General features: G+C 37.2%; 2 protein-coding genes across 2 annotated transcripts; both read right to left on the reverse strand.

The window, feature by feature from the left end:
* Nucleotides 1–156: 156 nt before the first annotated feature.
* On the reverse strand, nucleotides 157–1,742 carry LOC148153983 (C-type mannose receptor 2-like). Its single transcript, XM_088015353.1, has 3 exons — nucleotides 1,294–1,742; nucleotides 797–1,144; nucleotides 157–503 (listed from the first exon to the last, which is right to left on the reverse strand). Exons 1-3 carry the CDS (start codon nucleotides 1,706–1,708, stop codon nucleotides 157–159), a joined length of 1,110 nt encoding a protein of 369 aa, XP_087871479.1. The 5' UTR covers nucleotides 1,709–1,742.
* Nucleotides 1,743–5,432: 3,690 nt separating this feature from the next.
* LOC106912129 (solute carrier family 12 member 3-like) lies at nucleotides 5,433–22,959 on the reverse strand. Its single transcript, XM_088015344.1, has 28 exons — nucleotides 22,854–22,959; nucleotides 22,040–22,228; nucleotides 20,987–21,143; nucleotides 20,048–20,182; nucleotides 19,471–19,546; nucleotides 18,896–18,991; nucleotides 17,260–17,399; nucleotides 16,910–17,020; nucleotides 16,686–16,797; nucleotides 16,465–16,595; nucleotides 16,310–16,394; nucleotides 15,901–16,058; nucleotides 15,668–15,775; nucleotides 15,449–15,572; nucleotides 15,245–15,346; nucleotides 13,436–13,591; nucleotides 13,220–13,319; nucleotides 12,065–12,176; nucleotides 11,843–11,977; nucleotides 11,421–11,527; nucleotides 11,174–11,259; nucleotides 10,994–11,062; nucleotides 9,861–9,965; nucleotides 9,265–9,376; nucleotides 9,012–9,098; nucleotides 7,412–7,547; nucleotides 7,262–7,329; nucleotides 5,433–7,151 (listed from the first exon to the last, which is right to left on the reverse strand). The coding sequence occupies exons 2-28, from the start codon at nucleotides 22,207–22,209 to the stop codon at nucleotides 7,013–7,015; spliced, it is 3,117 nt and encodes a 1,038-aa protein (XP_087871470.1). The 5' UTR covers nucleotides 22,210–22,228; nucleotides 22,854–22,959; the 3' UTR covers nucleotides 5,433–7,012.
* Nucleotides 22,960–23,286: the final 327 nt, after the last annotated feature.

The following is a 23,286-nucleotide window of genomic DNA, read 5'->3' on the forward strand; positions in this document are numbered from 1 at the left end:
AAAAATGATGTGGAGTAAATGTGTCTAAAGACAAAATGATTCTCGGTGATCTGGGTCTGAGACGGTAGTGAGATTTGGTGGGGCACAACTCTGAAGAAAAAAGTGCTTCCAACAGAAGTGAAGAAGTGGTCAAATGAATGAAAAGTACTGTAAGATTTAGGATGTTGAACATATGAAATTAAATTCCTCATCATCTTTCATGTTGAACCACTTATGTTCTCCTCCCGTCTCCATGGCTCCAGACATGTCACAGTCGTCCATCTGTCCATCTAAAGCCCAGTTCTCATAGCTGACCACCTCATCACTGACCCAGAACCAGAAATCCAGAGTGCAGGTGTAACGCAGACCCATCCAGACATAATCAGTCGATGCCTCCTTCACTTTCTCCTGGATCCATCTCTGATCATCCATGTTGGTGATGGTGACCAGGTCATGGTGGTGATCTCTGCAGTAGTACAAGGCGTCCTCCCAGTTCATCGCCTCTTTGATCAGGATCACTTTATCTGAATTAATAAAAAATGAACACCCATAGATAATCTCACTGTTGTCTTCGTTTAGACTTTTACTCTGAACTAATGGCTTGTCAAAAGATTTATTTGAAAAGAATATCTCCAAATTTCAGTTATGATCATGTCTACATTGGTGTAAATGTACCTGTTTTATGTGGAACATTATATAGAAAGCCGTAATGTTCCACTTTTCAAAATAAATCTGTCAGGCTATTCATTGGCACTTAGACGATAACTCTGATTGCTTTGTGGCCAGGACATATTAAAAATAAGAACAAAAACCTCACCGTCATAACAGATGAAGGGTTTTTCTTCATTACAGCTGTCAGTTTCCCATCTGCCTTCATCATCAAACACAGTCATGGCACACTGACCGTCATTTTCCTGCTCGTCATCAAACTCTTCATGCCAGTGTCTGAAAGAGAAACTGCTTCCATCTGACCAGCGCCAGGCATCCCTGAACAGGCCGACAAACATAAATGTGTTCACGGACTTGATCTCTTTCTCGAGTTGGGGATCCTTTAGCTGGTTTGTACCGCTGACTAAATCTGTGTGTTGGTCTCTGCAGTAACTCTGAGCTTTGAGCCAGGTCTTCTTTTCTTTGATCACTTGAAATTTCTTATTTTGCTTACTCTCTGTGGAGGAAAGAATGTCAAAGCACAACTTTTATTTTTTCAGTACCACTTGAAAGCTGAATATAAATTCAGGACTAACCTATTTTATTAAAAAAAAAAAACAACTATAATTCTAAAACTAATTTAGCATCCATTAAAATTATCCTCACCATCAAAACAAACAAAATAGCTTGTGTCTTTGTATTCTCCTTTACAAGACACGTCTCCCATTTTGAGGTCATTGCGTAAAAACCCACAATTTTCAGTGTCGTTGTCATTCGGTTCTCCTTCGTTCCACGTTATCTCACTTTCATTGAGCTCCACTCCAGGCAGAGACCAGTACCATGTTCTGGTACCATCTGTTTGGTAGAACAGACCAATCCAAGCTCCATCTTTTCCCTTCTTCATTGAACTGAGGAGTCTCTCCATGTTGGTCATGTTAGTCACTGTGACCAGGTCAGTGTGTTTCTCTCTGCAGTACTGCTGAGCTTCAGTCCAGGTCTCTTTCTTTTCAATATAGTGAAGCTTATAGAGCTGACAAACTGCTAGAAAACAATGACCTACGCATAAGAAAAATGTGGTCATTTAACTTAATTGCAAGGATATAAATAAAACTATTTATAGAGAGCATTATCAGAGTTGCATTAATTTCAAAATGGTTTTCCACCTCCAACATTAATTTGAATAGAAAATAAACTTCAGCAATCCCACTAGCACTTGTACAATGGCGTATTTGGGCCAAGTAAAACAACAACAAAAAAGGATATAGTCACAGTATTGTGACAATATGTTCATATAATTACAAAAAATAGCATTGAAACAATAGGAGAATATAGTTATATTAATTCCAAAGTAAAGCAATATTACCAGAAGCAGGTCATAGTAACAGTCATTTGAGCAATTGACATGACGCCGGCTCCGCCCCCATGGTGACGTAGAGCAATCCTCCCCCAATCATTCCAGGGCACTTGTCTGCAACTGACCAATCAGCGTTCCAAGTACAGTACTGCAACAATATTTACCGTATCTATCATACAAAACACGCTGCAGTCAGAGAGATTTTGAGGAAAATAATAAATAATCACAGTTGTCAGTGGATAATATTAATTCCCGACAGCCGTTACCCAGAACGTGTAGAGGACGGAATACAATTTATTACATTTCCTAAATCAAAAAGGAGTCTGAAATAACGGAAGAAATGGATCATGGACTGCAGCCCACCTCACGTCCAGTTGAATGAAACTGATGGACGGGAACTATCACGTTATTCAGCACGAAAGTAAAAGGTAGTAAAAATCCCTTCTTTTTTTCTTTTTTTTGTTATAAGGACACTTACTAATAGCTTCGTGCTAACGACTCAGGCTCCGTGCTAACGACTTAGCAACTCACGGCTGACGGCGGTGTCAAATAAGCACAACTCAGTTAAATTAAAACATCAATGCTAAACATCTAATCATTTCCAGATCAATAAGTGAAGGTAGTTATCTAGATTTTATGCGTGTAGATTCCAACAGTAGCTCTATGGCAGCATCAAAGCTTAACCTGCAATAACTGCTGTTCAGAAATTTAACCCTTGTATGTAGAAATGGGGTCCAGCCGACCCCACACACGTAAAACTTGTATCATTTGCCATAGTCCTCTACGTTTGCCTCAGTCCTCGCACGCACAAGGATTAAACACCGTTTCGCTACTGTTTATTTCTAAGCATTTTCCCGAAGACAGATTTTCACAAGCCGGTATTATTTAAGTGATTACTCACCTATTTTGTACGTGCAAAATGCGTCGACAGCGTTCAGACTCGCACTCAACCAGACTTTTTTGTCCCTCATATTTCTTCTTGGGCTTTATCGTTGATTTCTCCGTTATTTTCCGCTAATAACCTTATAGACCTGACATAGGATTAGTTAGAAAATTTTCTTGCCCACCGTCTTTGCCTCAGTGTTGGTTTACAAGGCAAAAATGTCTCAAAAAATGTATCGGATAACGCAATGAGGTCCGTTAGTCTGCCTTAATAACAGCTGGCTTGTCGGAGGACAGCTCTACTTCCGCAAGGGGGCGGGGCCATGTCAATTGTTTTGAAGTTCTGCTATTGATAAATCAGATGCTGAGTATAACAATTTAAAATACTAAAGTCTTCATTTTACCGCAGTGGTAAGTCATAGTTCTCATAATATCAACTTGATTCTTGTAAGTTATGACTTCATTTTCAGAATATTATGACTTTATTCTTATATTATTACAACTTTATTCTTGCATGAGATATCAGATGTTACTTTTTCATCAGTTATTTTTATGATGTAGAGCCACTCACCCATCGAAATGAGCAGAAAAATGATCCACTGCGTGTTTGCTCTGTCCCAAGGCATCGTTTTATCCTTCTCTTTGTCTTAATGTTTCCCAAATATTTGCCTCTGATAAATAAAACACATATGACAGTCTTAGATTTTTTTTTTTTTTTTATAAATGTCTCTAATAAAAATAGTTGAAAGCTCCAGATCTTAGGAGGAAAAAAAAAACAAAACATACTTCTTCAAAATCTAAACTGATTTTAAGATTTTGGAAGTGTAACATTTGGAGAAAAAAAGACAAGTAGAAAATAAATACACATACAGTTGCATCACTTCAGCTGATACAATGTCAAACTTTAGCTAGAAGAGAAACTTACATCTGGTTATGTCTTTTTCGTCGGGTGGAAACGATGCTCTATCTCAGTGTGCCGTTTCCACACAATCAAATGCTCACTTCAGCTCAGCACAGACCCCCTTTCAGCAGCAGCATTTGAATGAACAAACATTTAAAATATTGCCGTAACTTGGGTTGATTATTTACAAAGGGAAAACACACTGACAGCATGTTAGTGTGGCTGGATGACTCCTAAGGAAAGCAAAACAAATCATATATATAAATCGTGTTGAGCATTTATTCAGAGTTAGAAATTTAATTGAGGATAAGTTTCTAATTGCAGTATGATTTAGAAAAAACATGCTACAGTATATCTTCTGGGAAATTGCATGCATTTCTCTGGTGAACGTCAGTATTTTTTTACAGTCAAACCTTGACGCAGTTTGAAACAGAAAGATTTTCTTGTAAAAAGAAGACTGGCGCAGCTGGTGAGTTTGGAGTGATTTTGGTTTGAGGTGGAATCAGGATCTCCTTACATCTGTGCTGATGAAACACAATGTACCAACACCAGTAGATGTCATAGCGCTTCAAAAATTAACGCTATCTGTAAATATTTGGACTGCATCTCATGAGATTTAGATTCTGTTCTTTTCCATGCTTCCTGCAGGGCTTGATTGAAATACAAATGAAGGAAAAAGGTCCCCAGTGTATTTCGCTTCCTCTCTCTTTCTCCCCTCACACATGCAACCCGATAGCCAATCAGCCCAGGTCTTTTGTTCCACACTGCAAAAAAACATCTTCAATTTACGGTAAAATACTGGCAGCTGTGATTGGCAGAATTTTACCGTATTTATGCTGTAAAATTCTTTGGTTGCCACAGCGGCTGATATAAATTAGAGACACTTTTTTTTTTACAGTGCAGCTTTCACCCTCACAATATTGAAACCCTTCTCCTGCTGACACTCCTTGCTGGTTCCTTCTGTTAAACCCCGTTACCAGTTTTATCCTGTCTCGTCCTCTTGTTACCCTGCTGTCTATTTTCCCTGGATTTCTGTTTTTGTTATGCTCTGACTCCCTGTGCTCCTGTGGGGGTTCTTTTGTAAGTTTATTTTCATCAAAACATTCAACACGCTCCATGCCCCCAGCCCCTGTCTGCATTTTGGTCCATCCATAAACTCACCATTCATGACACAGTGTTCATTTCACTACTTATTTTCTCATTTGTTTTGGTTAAACCCATTTTTTTGTTGTCCAACTCTATAAAGGTGACTCATCACTACAGAGCAGTTTGTTTTCCCGTAAACAGTCACACGTTTTCCTGTGTTATCAAAGGCTTTACCGTTTTCTGTTGAATGGACTCTGCCAACTGAATACTTGCTCTAACTCTTATACCTTGCCTGAAAAAACATACACCAATGTTTGCATGGATATTTGTATGCGACCGTTGACGAGTAGATGAGCTGGATCGCAGGAGGCCTGTTGATGAATTCATTTTACTGGAATCTGTACTGATGTTTGGGAGTGGGAAGATCATTGATAAATATTTTTGTGGCCAAAGTTAAATGATTTTTTTTTTCTTTTTGGAAAATACAATTTACTTGATCATTTTTCATGTCGTATTGTGTTTAATGTGGTTGTTGTAGCGGTTTTCCCCAGTCCGGAAAGAATTTTTCCCAAATGAGACAAATAAAGATACTAAACTTTTTAATTCACCATCAGTAATATAAAGTGTACACAACAAAAACTCTCTGTATTTAATATTTTAGAAAAAATGTACACAGCCAAAATATACATGTACAAGTACTAGTGCATTGTTATAAAGTTAGAAAGAAACAGAAAAACACATAAAGCCATTAACTGCTGAATTAACTGACATTTTCTATTGTTTGAATAATCATTTTTGTCCCTTTAGCAGAGCTTTCACATCAACAAAGTGTATATCATATACGAGTTAAAGACACAACCCCTGATTGTACTTATATGAACATTTATACATTGCTACAGTTACAGTATGTGCTCAATCGATAACAGTTCAAATAAAAAAAAATTGAACAAAAAAATGGCAAAAAAAAAAAAATCATTGCTTTTGCCAACCAAACCGTTTTACTCCAGAAGTCATTCAAGTCACATTATGTGGCATTTCAAGAGAATGGAATCCAAATTCCCTGAATATATTTCAGTTTTTATAATGATAACCTTCCTATTGCTCAAAGAACACTTGCTACAGTATTGGCTCAAGACGAGATGGCAGGAATATCTTTCAAGTTTGTCTCAAGAGCAGCAAAATTATCAGAACTTCCTTAAAATCCAGACAAAATATGGTCAGGAAAATCTTGTATGGAGTAGCCATTGATTAATTTCATTCACGACCCAACCATTTCTGTGCATATATGTATTTTTTTTGACTTTTTGATACTTTTTTTCAAGCTTCTTTAGGATGTGTTTTTTACATTTTAAGTTTAGAATGTGAGGCTAACGGGATCCTATAAAACACTCCTGTGTAGTTTTGAGTCTGATTCTCACCTCTTCCTCTTTAAGAACCAAGAAACTCAACTATTGGTTGAACAGAAATCCAAAATTAAGATCCACAAGAAAAAAAAAAATTCATTACATGAAGTTACTGCATATTTATGCATTGTTGTTAACTCATTTTACTCCAGCAGGAGCTACAACACCTTTTCTATAGCATTAGCTACGTCTCTTTTTGTAATAATATTATAGACATATACATATTTCAACATTTCATCTCGCTATTATTCGTGGAGAATTATTTACAGAACAGTTCTTCATTCCTATTGCAATCCCATGTCTAAACATGAAGTTTCACTTAGAGATGCTCTGATCCAATATTAAACATCGGTATCAGTTCTGATATTGGAAAAAAAAATAAATAAAAATTCTAGATAAGGTATCAGTGACAATGTGTCCGGTTCATAGATCAGCCAATTCTATGCTTTGTGCTCTGAGCGCCGTTGTTCTTTATTAATTTTATATTACATTTAAAATGACAAGCTGGGGTTTCTGAAGCATTTTAACCCTTGTATGTAGAAATTGGGTCCAACTGACCCCACACACATAAAACTTGTATCATTTGCCATAGTCCTCTACGTTTGCCTCAGTCCTCGCACGCACAAGGGTTAAAGAAGGTTTGTTGTAGTTTACTTTTCACTTTTTCACTAATGTAGTCAATTTATTGGGCAATGCTAAACCTCAGATATCGGTATTGATATCAGAAGTGAAAGAAGGTGGATCGGTCCATTGCTAGTTTTACTGGCAGTAGAACGTGAGGACGTTCTGTTGGTTTCCTCGTATCAACACGGCGGGGCAGTGAAGGCCACACGTCAGAGTGTCCAACCAGGCCATATACAAAGCGCTGGGGCAATCGCTTTGAGGAACTGGAAGGCTCCTGCGAGGAAAATACACAAATAAATGTGTCGGTAAATATACGATTCCATCAGTTAGCTGTAAATGCTTTCTTCATCCAAACATTTTCAGGTGTTTACAATCTATACTCACACTAGAACAAGAGCAGTGTGTTGAGAATTCTTCCGAATGATTTCATTCAGCCTCACCTTTCGCTCAGACTGTAAAAGGTAAACAATATATTAGATCATTTTATTCTACTAAGACGTAGTTTTGCCTCAAATGTTTGCTAAAAACGCCCACCTTCAGCTTAAAGGCCTCAAATTGTTTGTCAGATATCTTCCAGGGAGCGCTTTGTCTCAGCTCCTGCACTGAGACGCCTTCCTGCTGCTCATCATGTAGCCTGAAGGGGGCGACGCTGTCCACAAACCTGCTCAAGCTGAAACAAGGAAGCAAAGGTCAATTTTCCTGTGAAGAACAAACACACTGCCTGGAAGTGAACACATACAGATGGAAACCTGTGAAAGTGAGTGAGTCTCATTGGAGCACCGTTATGTTAGACAAATGGATTTTCCCAATATTTTAAACCAACAGTTAAAAGTACCAATGCTGTAGATCAGTGTTTTTCAACCTTTTTTGAGCCAAGGTACACTGTTTTAATTGAAAAAATCTCGAGGCACACCATCAACCAAAAATGCAAACAAAGATACTCTGTAGTCGCCTATATTACATATATAGTCATTCTTATCAAAGTGTCTTGAATAGGAATCAAATAAACACAAAAATGTATTTTTATCACATTTTACATTTCTTATTTCAAATTGCACGTAACATCTCCACTTCAAAAATACACCTGAACAGGGCCACAACACTGGTGTTAAATTTAAAGAAGTTGTAGAAAACGTCAGTGATTTACAAACTAATCAACAAGCATTCTTTTAGACAGAATACAGAAAATAATTCTTATTCTGAAAGAAGCAATAATATTTGGGAAAGATTTCACTGTTACAATATGAAGAGTTGCATGTACAAAATATCTGTATATTTTATCCATCTAGTGTGAAACCTGTGCATGTTTGGATGAAAACAGCTGATTTCCTGGCAGAAACTGAAGACAAAGCTCTTTCTCAACAGCTCTCAGTCTCTATTTTTAGTTTTTATAGTAACCAGGCTTGAGAAGCTCACTTCACACAGACATGTTGTGGGAAATGGACCCATGTTCTTTCTAACTACTGCTGAGGTTCACTGTCTTTTTCATCACTGTCGTTACAGTCTTTCTAGATACGATGCTCTCACCGCTACCTGTAACATTCATGCATCACTAATTCTCTTCTTTTAATGTAAAATGCTCTGTACCTACTGCCATCTAGTGGTAAGAAAATTACATGATTAAGCCGCTAGCCACTACTAACCATGGTTTTGTTCACACCGAGCTTAAGTGCAGCGGCTCTATTTCCCTTCTGTAGTGCCAGATCGACAGCCCTCAACTTAAAAGCTGCATCATATGAGTTTGAAAACATTTCTCCATCGTGCCTGCTGCTAGCATGTGGTTGTTCTAAATGAAAATTAAACCGTTCTTCTTTGATTTACAATTTTGACTTCTAATGATTCACTTCCTGCTAGAGAGCCCCCTGGTGGTTGAAGAAAAATACACAGAAAAGCCGCACCGGGCTACAATCCGCATGGTTCAAAGTTTAGTAAAAAAGTAGCAGCTTATAGTCCGGAAAATACGGTACCATAGGTGAAATTGAATAATTTCCACGGCACACCTGACGATCACTCATGGCACACTAGTGTGCCGCGGAACAGTGGTTGAAAAACACTGCTGTAGATTATTTACTAAAAGTATATTCCACTTTTTTGTGCTTCATAAACATAAAAAATATCATGACATTTTTCTTACCTCTTTTGATGAGGGCGTTTCTCAATGTCTGTCATGACTATAACATCACTAACATCCAAACGAAACCTCTTCAGCAGAGCCACCATCCTGAAATATATATGATAACATCATGTTCCCTGCATTACACAGCTCTCCAATTCACTCTAAACAAAGAAACTGTGTATAGAAGTGCTCAAACAACTTGATTTCAACAAAGAAATGAATAGCAAAACATTTCTTTTCTCTAAGACTAAATAATTCTTGGAAAACCTACTGGTCGCGACCCTCCTCCATGTTTTGTTCGTCGCCCACGATGAAAACCCGGACCTTGCATCGGCGCCAGCGTTTCCTCCTGGTGACCAGGTAGGGCACCAGTAGAGTCAGACCTTAAAACAAAGTGATTATAAATGGTGGCAGTTTGCACCACTGATCTGAATAGAAGTGAAGGGAACACATTCAATCCGGTTTAAAGATAAAGGGATTAGCATGGTAACAGATTATTACCAACTCATGGAAGTATTTGGTCATAAAAGCTACAATTTCTACAAGTAAACCCTTATGTTTTTTAATGCATGTGTTACAAATTGTCATACAGTCAATATTTTTTTATTAAAAAAAAAAAAAAATCAATTTTTGTCCCATCAGTACACAGGATATTTTCCCAAAGATCTTCAATATGCATTTTATGATTAATTTTTCTAGTTCTTTTTGATCAGGACATGTTTTTGCCGTTGGAAAGCCCCCATTATTACTATTGTTCTTATCCTGATCACTCTAGGAAAGGTTTGCAGCCGTTTCACGTTTTTCTTTTATCTATAAATATCTAAAGCTAAATCCCTTTCTAATCCGACGTTCCCCTTTATTACTCACCTCCATCGTCTGCGATCCAGTAGACATCAATGGTTTTCTTCCCCTGGTCGTTTTGAAACACGGTCTTCATCTGATCGCTGCTGCCTTCGTCAGACATGTCATCAGCTGCAACACAAGGAGAAGCTTTAGAGGAAAGCTAAACAATCACTGATGCACAAATACATGTTTTTATAATGACTTATTGTGTGAGCAAGCTTATCCACGTACGATTTTAATTGCGTTTCTTAATTTATAGAAACACCTGAATTGCAAAACGGCATTTCTTTTTTTAAACATTAGCAGAATATCAACAATGTTTTGTGCACATTTGTAATGGAAACCCAGTTGCTGACAGTGGCAAATCCCTGCGCTGCATAGGTATCACATGACCATACATCACCACATGACCGGCCTCTTCCACTTCCCCTCCAGAAACAAGCAGCGACAAAACGGAAATAAATATTGGTTGTTAAAATCAGTCCATTTTATTTGGCAGGGCGATACCGATACGTTAAAAAAGGACTGATATCAACCGATACCAAAGTCTGTACTGATATGTCGTTAATGCCAAGAAACATTGCAAAATAAAAACTACCAACACAGAACCTAAATTCACCTAACTTAGTGTTAAAGTCAGATAAAAATCTTTGTAATACATGTTTATGTGAACAAATTTAATGGTTGTTGTGTTATTTGTTTACTGCAAACGCCTTGTTTACTGAAAAACTTTGACCTTCGCCAATAACGCAACTCTAAGAAGTTAAGACTCATGAAAACATGTCAAGTTTTAACACGCAAGAAATCTTGAAACGGAGTGTATGAGAGTCAATATTTATGGTACCTAGCTGCAGTATGTGTTTACACAAAAGGATGACATCAGTCAATAACTTGCAAGTAGATTAACTTTTAGTTTAAGTGAAAGTGGAACAGAAAAACATGCTATGGCACCAACAACTATAATTTCTTTACTGTAAACAGAAGAGAGGCAGAGAATGTTCTCCAAAAACAATGACTGTAAACATTTGGCATTCTCAGTATCTTCACAGTTGTTTCTTGTGTTACTTTGAATTTCGTTTAATTTTGCCACCATGTTTATTCCAGTAGAAAAGTTTAGACAAACAGAATTTTATATTTTCGCTGATGTGCCACCTCACCCGTTTCCTCCTCGTTGGTTTGCTGGTCCAGATTGTCCACATTTTCATCGGCCTCAAAGCCCTGGTTGACTGTGGGGTTCAAACGACATGGTCAGATCCATGTTAGTTTAATTATAGCTTTATGTGGTGAAGTCCAAAAATAAAATATTGTTGAGTAAAAAAAAAAAAAAAAAAAAAAACCTTCTTCAAATTCTAAATCATCAGAGATATCCAGTCCATCCATCATCCTCAAGATGCACAAACCGTAGTTGGAGTCAAACGTATCACTGTAACAAAAAAAAATAAAATAAAATAAAAAAATCAGAAAATCAGAAATTATCTTTTAAATCACATAATGCATTATGTGATTTAACATTAGTATCACAGCTGCTGTTAGTTCAGAAATGACATTTTGAGCCAGTTGACAAAAAAAAGATCTCAATCTTACTAAATGGTGCTGATGTAGTCCTCGATGCTTTCTGGAGCGCTGTCCCTCCAGTTCGACTTGAAGCCCAGAACCAGAGTGTTGGGTTTCAGTTTACCCAGACCAGACGCCTTGAAAAGATTAAAGGTGAACGATTGACATTTTGATTAAATATTGTCAAAGCACTTCATTTGACGGAACATTTATTACAATGTTTGTCGTTTTTAACCTTTTTAAACAGTTTATTTCTGGATATCTGCCACACTCATTGCAATACACACTCTATAGGGAGCATCTACCAAAATAAACTGAGATTTGTAGGTTTTCCACCCTTCCAGAGTCCTATTAAGTTTGAATTAGTAGTTACTGTGATGTTCATCTTTGGTATTCTTGGATTCCTTCACCAAACATCTTTGGAAATGAATAAAATTTTTCATTTTTCTTACCTGTAGCAGCTGCTTAGTTCCAGCCCTTAAGTTGTCAGCGGACAGGGGAGTGTAAAACGACCGCACCTTCCTGTTGTTCATCCACTTCACCAGGCAGTCTGTGGCGTCCTGAGGCCGCGTCTTCCTGTCCTGCTCCTAGAAAAGGCAAAACAAAAAATGAATTTCATTGATAGGAAGATTCTTTTGGGACTTCCTTGTATATATGCCCAAAAGCTACAGTACCAGTATAATATCGCCACAGATCATGAGGCTGATGTGTTTTGTGAAGGAGCCGACAAAGTCCACTAGTGCAGGCCGCTGGTTTGGAGGACCAGTCAGGACGAGACACTGGGGCCTGGTAGAAAAAAAAAAAAAAAGGGGGGGGTGAATTGGTAAATGCTTTGGACATTTGCCAGGCATTTGCCCTGGACAAAATGCCGGGCAAAAGTTTCAAATCAATCTAATTTCTTTACATTTTAAGTCCAAAGCGCTGTGAGGGGATTCAATAAAGTGTGAACTTTATTGGACCATTTGACCATAGAAAGTTTTTATCATTTCTTTTATAGCCACTCCTTTAGCTTTTATGTTAATATTATATTAAATGTGATTTCTACTAAAAGGCAGACATGTTGTATGTATTTATTAAGCTCTGTACATTAAGATCCCTCCCCACCCACCAAAAAAAAAAAAGAAAACAAAAAGAAAACTAATTTGTCACTGTTGTTGCAGAGAATAGACTCACGCTGTTTCCACATCAGGAAAAACAGCAAAACAACCTGAAAAAATGTTCAATGTTGACTGAATTTCAAACATTTAAAACTGTTTTCTATTAAAATTAGATTATTTTGTTCCATAAACAGATTCCCTGTTTAGCTTTTTTTGTTATGCAAATTGACAAAATCAGGATTAAATGAGTTTTGCTATGTGCCAGGAAATCCATAAAGACCTAATTTAAAATCGGTTCATTGGTTAACCCTTCCAGACAAAACGAAGCGCCAACGACACAACCAAACTTGCAGTTCCGTAATTCTGCCACACTTGGCGCTATCTGAAAAATTCCAACGGTTTCTGAAAGGGGAGACGTTGCGCTTTCCAACCAATATTGGGTTGTTAAGGTAACTTCATCCCCGCCATAGGAAGGAGTGAAATTAATGAGTGGCGCTCTTTTAATAGATGGTAAATTGAGAAAATAACTTGCTAGATATTGAAAGTTCAAATTGTTATGGATAAATAGGCAAATATATTTACTCAAAGGACTTTTAAAGAACCGCATACCATTAAAATAAACAAAAATTGGATGAGTAAGAAAATAAAACAAAATGAGTAAACAAAGGAAGGATCATTATTGTGTTAATGAAAATATATTGAAAATCTATGATATTCTTTAGGACGACTCACCTGAAATTCTTCACATGATCCTCCACTCCTGTCAGAGAGACGGAGTAAGACAGAGCCATGTTGTATGTGCCTGCCTGGACCGACGAACCCCAGTTTATCTCTGTGGAAAGAGAAGCAGTGGTTTAGCAAAAGCAAACGCAGCAGAAAGTTTTCTGCTTGTTTTCAGTTCAACATCTCTCAACTGAACTGAGCTCAGGTTCAACGAGCTGCACCCACTTGGTTTGTTGTAGTTGACGTATCCGAAGAGGAAGAAGATGATACAGAAAGTGACCAGAGCGGCCCACCAGGTGAAAAGGAACATCAGCACCACAGATATGACCGCTCCAAACAGAGCCGTCCATTTGCTGTAGTAGTGGAAGGACGGCCTCCAGCCTGAAAGAGTCGACAAATAAGACGTGTTTTCCCACGTTATCTACGTTAAATGTGGGGCTAAAAGTTTGTCTAAAATGACCAGATGTACTTTTTGATATTCCTCTCTAAGAAGGGTTGTTGGTCATGTTTGTCCAATCTGCTATGTGAACGGAGATGCTAAACCAGCTGACTCATAAAGAGGCAGAACTTTAGGGAGTTACCTGCAGAGTTGGGTAGTATGACTAGTTACTTTTACTTGAGATACTTTTTTTTGAAAAATGTACTTTTAGGAGTATTTTTACTATGTCGACTTTTACTTAACTTATTTTATTATAAAGTATTTCTACTCTTACTTGAGTAAAATATCTGGATTTTCTATCCACTGAATGAAAACAAACACATTTTAACCATGTTTTAAACCATAACATGTTTTCACCAGACACAGACACACCTGCAGGTCTTGTTAAAGTTTCATACATTTTCTATTGAAAGAAACTGATTTGGAACAAATTTCTTTTGCCTGGCTTTATTTATTTTTTACTTATATGAATTATTGTCATTTTTGTCTTTAAAATACCAACATTTCCACATAACCTTATGTTTTGGTCCATCTGACTATGTATCTTTTTTTAGTTTTTTATAGTCATTCAGTTCTTGAATAGACTTTTTGCCAAATACTTTTTTTATTGTTACTTGAGTCATTCCTTAGAAAGTAAATGTAAAGCTTTTACATTTACTTGACTTAAACTATGTTGAAGTAGTGTTAATCTTACTTAAGTACATTTTATTGGGTACTCCATCCACCTCTGGTTACTTGTAGCAAAAGTCATTAATGACTTGGCATTAAGTCAATGATGCTAAGGTATTTTCCTTAGCAAAGATAGGAAAATCTCTGGGGAACCAAAGTGTTAAGACTTACAGATATTTTTTTTTTCTGTTTTGCATGTCTAAACATGTTTTAAATGTTCAAGCTTTTTTATCAGAGACTATTTAAAATGACTCATAACTATTCAAATTTACAAATCTCTGTCAGAACAAGTAGAATGTTCCAGACGTTTTGTACAAGTGTGACGCAGCATCCAGTGTGACATCTTTTGTGTGTGTGCTCGTGGGAAACAAAAAAAATAGTAAATAAGTATATAATGAATAAATCCCATAAGAAAATGTTAATGTGCTCACTTAGGTTAGCTTTACTGGAACAAAGTAGAAGGCATATTAACTTCTTGGAAGATTATTTGTTTTATCTCTGCTCCCAATTTAAAAGTATTTTCTCCTTTCCAGAAAGTGATTCCCAAATCAAAAATCTACATTTTTAATTTTTCAAACTACTTTCCGTTGAAAACACCTCTAACAACCAAGTAAAATACTTTCTAATCTAGGCACTAATTTAAACAATCCTCCTTGCTGAAAGAAACACAGTTGTAATCTGAGATTATTTGTATTTTATGCATAAAGGCTTGTTTTTATGAGTATTTATTTTGTCCAAAATAACCTTCATTGCATGTAATTTGCTCATAAAATAAACTCCATTACGAGTATCTGTTATTTACACTATGTCAAGGTAGGACTAATTTCAGACACTGGCAACAGCAATTATTTAATAACAAATTTTAGATGATATTAACTGCAAATAGAATAATTAAAATAAATTAAAAAAAAAGGTAAGTGACATACCAGGGGAATTGGTGATGGATGCATGAAAACAACTGAAATTAATCAAGCAGTAGGAGCAAAGGAAGAAATTAGAGATGAGGGCAGCGATGATGTTAAGCTCAGCTGTATTGGCACATGGGAGACAAAAAGACAAAATGTAAATTTACACCATCAACCTGTGTAAAATACGAATAATAATTTGCAGAGATATCACATCTCACACACCGATAAGGATGAAGGCTATAGAAATTAAGTAGCAGAGAACATAAGCTCGAAATGGCTCGTTGTTTTTCCCATAACCTTTCGCAAAGAAAATGATGTAAGGGTATATTTGGTCCTTGCACAGACACTGAAAAACAAAGACAGGAATTCATTTTTTTCCAATGATTACAAACAATTTAGTGTCATAAAACTCAGTAATTTTATAGCAGGATGCTGTCTCACCTGAAAGACTTTAGGTGCAGAGACAAGAAAACCCAGGGCGGAAGATAAACTGGCAGCAAAAACACCCGCAGTGATGAGGTAGTAGAAACCGGAGAGTTGTCCAAGAACCTGTTTGGAATATTTGAGTAAAGTCAACAGGAGACCATTTTGTACAGCTACGCTTAAAGACTGTGAACGACATTTAAGTTAAACAATCAAGACTATCTATCCACGACGATGAGTTTGATTAATACCTTGACGCTGTTGGCGAGTCCATATCGACAGGTCTGCGACTGGCTACAGTCTGTGAAGTTCCAACCCAAGTTACATGCCAGTCCCACGCAACCGTCTGTGTTGTTTCCCATCAGGATGTGACTTTTATTCCCAGAGGCGTCCCGCACCACACATGACCCTGGAAAAAAATAAATACTCTGAGTCTGAGCTGAGCTTTCTGGTATTTCGTATCGCTTTTTTTTTTTTTAACTACCGTTTCTTTACTACATGGACGGTAAACCAGAAAATGACCTCTTGCATTTTCATTATCTTCAATAGTTTTAATGATAGTTACCATTGGCAAACACTAACTTCAGCAAGCTCAAAGATTTACTGAGCCAATCAATAATTAGACAAGACGAAGGTAGGAATGTGATAAAAGTAACCCACCGACAGTTACTGCTACCCCCAGGTAGCTCAATGTTGTCCAAAAAATAGCCATCAATGTACCCTTTGGGATAGCTGTTGCAGGGTCCTGCGAACAGAAAGCTGATCATCACCTTGCTCCTTGTTGCTCCTTGTTTCAAGCTCATTGAGACTCAAACCTTTAGATCCCCAGAGATGTTGGCCCCGGACAGAATGCCAATGGCAGCAGGAAAGAAAATGGCGAACATCTGGAAAAAACTTCCCTCAGAGCCCCGCCAGTCTGGTGTGAGGTTCTCGACAAAAATATCGCCTGTAGAGAGCGTTGACAAAGAGTCAGGAGTTGCTTTTCCAATTACGTCGTCAAATGAAGTGTTTCGTGAAAAAGAGAAGAGTTCTTTACCCCGATATCCGAAGATGCCGACAGCCTGCTTGTCAACTTTTGGAGGGATTACGGTGCCAACAAAGTAGTTTGCAAAGGACACCAAAAGCACTAGGAAGAACAAAATCTGGGTCTGAAAACACAAAGCAAGTTGTTTAAAAACAATGATTAAGTCAAAGAACATTTCATGAACTAAGCAAAACGGTGTTGCTTTGTCACACAAAATTTCCCACGGATAGGCTCACCTTGGACTCCCACTCCATTCCAGCCAGTGAAATCATAAGAAGAACCGTGACTGTGATTACGCCTATAATGCGGACGTCATTGATTGGATCCACCATGACAGCACCAAATTCCTAAAATGAGTGACATAATTCTCAAAAAAGCTATGCAACACATTGGGGTTTTATATGAAAGGCGTAATACGATGAAAACATTTATGGAAAAAATCATTTCCCAAAATATATGCATGGAGACCTTCACATTCTTTTGCCATACACTAAAATCACCTTAAAACATACTCACTGAACTTATGATTTTTTTTTTCTGTCTGAATAAAACAAGTATTGACACAAGATGAAAAAGATCGACATACCTGCATCAAATCCCGAACCACCTCTGCAAAACCAACAGTGTTGAGCGCACAGGCCAGCGCGTTTGCAAAAGAGAACACCACTCCAATTGGTCCTCCGATTTCAGGACCCAGTGTGCGGGAGATCATGAAATATGCTCCGCCTGCAAAATGTTTCACACACACACACACACACACACACACACACACACACACACACACACACACACACACACACACACACAATGACTATTTTAATGAAAAGCTAACAAAAGAATACTCAAATAATAAAACACAGTTTACAGCTATGAGACATGTGGTGCCTCTCAAAATGATTCCTATCCCATCATCATCATCATCATCATTTTTTTGTTTGTTAGACTTTATTATGTTTTATTGTGATTTTGTGTGATTGCAACTCACAAAATAGTGTACAATTGTAAAGTGGAAAGAAAATTATAAATTTGATTTTTTTCTGGTGACAAAAATCTGAAGCTACAAGTCTTTCAGGGAAATGTAAAGTAAAACAATGTCATGTTTTATTAAAGTGTCTAGACATGGATTCTACTTTTTATCAACACTTGACGATGTCGTATTAACACATCATGTTTTACTCAAACCGTTCTATCATAGTTCTGGCTGTGTTTAATCCCACAAATGTAAACAAATCTTTTTTGGTATTTCACTAATGTTGAAAAAATAAAAATTTGCAATCATGATGTTTCCATTAAATAAGGAATACAGTTAAAATCACGTGAATAAGTTTGGTCACCCGATAAGTCATTAAGAATCTGCCAACCAACTTGTTGTCTTTTTCATCTTTTTCGCTAGGAGTAACATCCGGTTGGTGATTATGTTGATCGTGTGATGTGAAGTAAGTGTTTCCGTTGAAATACGTTACTTTTGATGCAGCCGAAAAACCACCTGAACACAGCGTAAACATTTGTTCATGACTATTAGATCTAAACATGTTTTTTTTTTCTCCAAAACTGCCATTTACGTTATTTAATTCTAATTTGCGCAAATTTGAGGTCAGTGAAAATGTAATTTATATAAACCTACAGAAGAAAATTAATCCGTTTGTCTTTGATGTCATTTTTTGTTTAAAATAACAGATTGTTGGAATAAAACTGAATAAGGATCAGAATAAGAATTTTTGTCTTTCTTTGCTTATTTTGATGTGCAAATTTAATTTTGAAAGAATGTCTTTATTTTCTCTATTTATATAGAGAAATTTAATGCATCATGCCATTATTCCTTTCAGATTTTTCTGCTGAGTACAAGAATTTGAAATTGTTGTGAAACATTGAAGAGTCCTCTAAAGTCTGGCAGTAAAGTGATGGATAATTTGTTTGTACTGATGGCTCTCTAAGCCCAACCCTGGTCCTCAAGGCACACTGCCCTCCATGTTTTAGATGTCTCCCTGCTTTAACACACCCCATTTAAATGATTGCAGTTCAGAAAAAGCTTGTTAATCAGCCATCAATTGAAACCATGTGTGTTGAAGCAGGGAAATACCTAAAACATACAGGGCAGTGTGCCTTGAAGACCAGGGTTGGGAAACACTGCTCTAAGCTACATATTTCCCATAGTGTGCATAATTTTTAATTTATAATGATCCACATTTTTTTACATGTCATTACTTTGCATATGGACTCACCTGATACCACTCTCCCATTGGTGGCAATAGCAGAGATGGACAGTGCAGTCACAGAGGTCACCACCACGGACATCAGGATAATTACACAAGTCAGCACTGTCATCAGAGGAATACATATTTATTAGTCATAATTATAACTCATTTCTGTGTTTTATTTCCTTCTTGAACTTGTTCAGAAAATAATAACTTAGCAAATCCGTTGCCGTTTTGTTATTTTTCTCTTTTCTTCCTTTTCTTTCCACGATGTGTACGTCAAATCAAGTATCCAAATTATTACAACCATAACACATTCATAGTTTAAAAAAAACATTTTACCACATTGTGTTTGGGTTTTCTGATCTACATTTGTTTTAACTCTTACATTTTTAAATAGAACAGTCAAAGATTTTGTAGAAACTTCCAGATTTATTTACCTTTGATAACATGGAGAGTTCCAGTAATATAAATGGTAAAATAAATAAGAAACAAGCAATAAAAATCAATATATTCTCAAGATAAGAAGGAAGAAATTCAGTGCGGTGTGTGCTAGAAAATCAAATATACTGAGTTCCAAAAACCCGGAAGCGATGACTCACCAATGCCTGCCTGAGACGTGATCCATGACAGACGCAGGAACAAGATAACCCCCCAGATATTCAGCATGCAGCGGACCTGTTCCCAAAGACCAATGAAAACAGCCGGGTGATATTTCCATAGTGACCAGGTGATTGTGCTGATAATTTAGCTGCCAATTCAGAAATGTGATTTTTTTTTTCTATCCTCCTGACTACCAGGAAAAAAAATATTGTCCAATCACCATTTTTTTTAAAATCCCACAGTCTTTGTAAGGTAATAAAAGGTTTTATGCACTTACTTTGTCTCTTCCCATAAAATGTGTTATTACTGATAAATGCCATTTTTATGAATTAGAAAAAGGAAGGTACAAAAGTCCACCCCTTCACATGTGGCATCATTGAAAAGCCCTAAATGTCCTCTCCAGATACCAAAAGGAATTAATTCAGTAGAATGCAGGGGGTGGGAGATATTCAAGTTTAGAAATGTCCTCTACAGAGGACAAAAATGAACTACTGGTAGTCAGGAGGCTATGACTGTTACATGTTTAAAATTTCTGCTACCCACATTAAATTCAGTATGAAAGAAACAAAATCTCACCATGACGCCGACTATCCAGCCAAATCTAACGGGAGCTTTTTCCTGAGGATCTTCGGACTCTTCGTTTCCCATATCTGGTGCCGGCAGGCTGCCTGAGTCAGAGGTGGACGTTCCGTCCATTCCGATCTCCACAACCTTTAATGCAACGGAAAGAACCAATGAAACTGAACCATCTGACAGGCTTAAACTGTTAAATAATTTGTTTAAAGGGGCGATATTAGGTGTTTTCCAGGTACATCCAGTTATTTTAGAGCACAAAATGTTACCTTCAGTTGTTATGAAAGTGTTATGTGTATCAAATGTGACTTAAAAAGAAATTAACACCTTAAAATTTGGCCTCTGTCTCTTTAAGAAAGTTCTTCTCTTCCCAACAATCTGCCTTCAGGAAGTCATCAGAACATGACTCCTCTATTAAACATTTAACAGCATTTTTACCAGCGTTGCACTGAGTAGTAGCTCCTATAATTAGCTTACCAGATGCTAGTTCCATCAAGTGTTTGCTAATTGCCTCTGGCTAGTCTGAAGGAGCTGAATGGGGGAGTCACATAGAGGGCTGCTTTGTGAGGTGGAAGCTTGGAAACTTCAGCTCCAAAGAGGAGCTGCACCTCGAAGGCGGAGCTAGGTCCACTCAGACATTTTGGACAGCTGAATGGTTGCCATGGGAGATTGAAGGATTTCTTAAACGTGTATGAAAAACTCAACACTCCAAGTGTGATTTTGATTATAACAAGATGTAAACATAAAAAAAGTACATTTTACATAATACTGCTGCAGTTTGAATATTAATACATTTTTAATACATATTTATTACATTTCATTTAAAGGGGCAACATTTCTTTAGTCCTTATGTTTGCCCATATGCTGCCATTGATGTAAAGAAAAATGCATTAATAAAATGGAAAAATTTGCCAAATAGCACAAATTGAAGGACAAACGTACCTCAAATGTCTTGCGCAGGGTTTCAAGAGACGGCCTGCTCTTTGTCATCTGGCGTGGCAAAGAATTGGCGTAATGCTCCAGCTGGGGCACCAGGTCCATGGTGCTGTAGACGGAGGACCTGCGCAGCTCTGCCCTGGAGCCGCGGCGCTCTGATGTGCTGCATGACAAGATGCAGAAGCATGTCTGAAAACTATGGCTTTTGTTTGATACCTTCCAGCTCCATTTTGCTGCTTGTTGTAAGCACAGGGTGAGTAAAGAGCAAATCTTCTAGGATGCGTGACTGATGGGAGCAGCGCAGGGCAAGGCTAAATATGCATTAGTGGTGTAAAGCTCTGCATTTGTTACAGTCTGTTAAACATCCACAACTTTCTCTTTTCAACATAGTAAACTACATGCTCCTCTAAACTATAAACAGTAGATTAACACAACCTTATATTGGGCATTCTCTTTTAGTTTTCTCTGTACATTTATTAAAAGCACACTATCAAAGCCCGGTTCTGACCCAAACTCACCATCAAACATTAAATTCAGCCCTAACCTAATTTTGGGCTGGTTTAGAGGTCAGGCTCAAGCTAATATCTACTTTAAAAGGTATTTTGCTTTTATTCTGGGATTGATAGTCTGTATTGCCCTCTGACTTTGAAGAGAATAATTATCATATCTTTAATATCATTGTCACAAATCACTCTGGTATTTAGCAAAACATTGATATTCCCACCAGACCTCAAACAATAAAAGTCCAGTTGGATTTTATGTCAGATGATGAGAAAAATGGTACTGTATTTTTTTTAAGTGTGTCAATATTGTTTTAAGGTAAACAGTTTTTGGTTGACACAGCTGATTAGCATTTCTTCTATCTGTTGAAAGGAGCTCTATTTATTTTCTTCATTATTTCCTGATGGCTTCTTTAGAAGTAAAACACAGCAGCACGGGAGGATGGGCAATTCATCATGCATTCCTAATCCGATACAAAAGCAAAACTGCTCTTCCTATTGATAGGGAAAAAAATGCCTGTCCAAAATGTGAAAACGGACTCTTAATGACGGCACCAACCTGGACTCCTCATCGGAGACGACGATGGTGGGAGGGATTCGAAGCCCATTGCCTCCATTCATGGTGCTGCCATCAAAGTGGTGTGAGGAGTACCTGGGAGGTCCCTCCTCATTGGTGGAAAAGTGCACTCCTCGGGCCAGTACGTTACGTTTGGACGCAAACTGCCCCATCAGTGCGTCTTTGTGATTTCTGTGGAGTGATACAGAGAAATACTAAAAGTCATTTGACTAGAATACACTAAATTAACAAATTCACTTCATTTATTTTTTTTAAATCAACATGCCACTTTTTGACCAAAATCATGATTAACAAGAGACATGAGAGTTAAAAAAAAAACCTTAAGCACTCCAAATTTTGCTATTTTTTTTAAGAATGTAAATATAACTTTGTAATGCCAAAAAATAAACGATATGTAACAGATAGATATTTTCTTTAGTTTTGAATCTTTTTGACATCATCTATGAAGAGTCCATATTGCACATAGTGTAGTTTTCATTTTCTGACTTACTGTACATTGTCTAAGCACACAAAATAAGTGAAATGTGTATATGCATTTGTATATGATTCATGATATATTATCTTGGTGTGAACTCCCCTAGCAACATGATGTTATACTCGCATCATACTTGGTGATAATATGACAAATTCTGGCAAATACAAATTTAAGACATTATGAAATCTGAAGTCTCTCCCAAATGAGAAGCAAAGAACAAATATTAATCCATGTTCCAATTTATGACTTTGAAAAAGAGTTATTCGGTCTAATGTCAAATAAAAAGTTGAAAGAAAGTAAGAGAAAAAATCTTATACTCACAAGTGGTTCTGTAGCTGATGAAAGAGCTGCCAGATCAAACATACACCTTTTATCAACGCACCGCAAAACTCTTGTAATTTATACCTTGGTGAGGCAGGTTACATCCCTCCCATTGACTTCATGTACTTTCCTCCCCCTCAGACACACACTCACACATACATAGTCACACTCATTCTATGAGGGTGTGTGGGTGTTCAAAAAACAGCCACACACCCAGACACATGCACACGGAAAGATATGCGCGCGCACAGTCACACTTATGCAAATGCAATTCTACAATGACTTTTCTTGAGCCACAAATGGTTTTCAATTTTCCACATCTAGTTTCTGGAAGATGGTTTTTGGAAATGTGAGTTTTAGACACAAAACAATGGAAGCGTGATCCACTGGTTTGATAGCAGCAAAGTTATTGGAGTAAACAGGGAGAACAAGC

This window comes from Poecilia mexicana, unplaced genomic scaffold, assembly GCF_051168715.1.
Source record: "Poecilia mexicana isolate PSO_F unplaced genomic scaffold, ASM5116871v1 scaffold_18, whole genome shotgun sequence".
In the NCBI taxonomy this organism is placed as follows: Eukaryota; Metazoa; Chordata; class Actinopteri; order Cyprinodontiformes; family Poeciliidae; genus Poecilia; species Poecilia mexicana.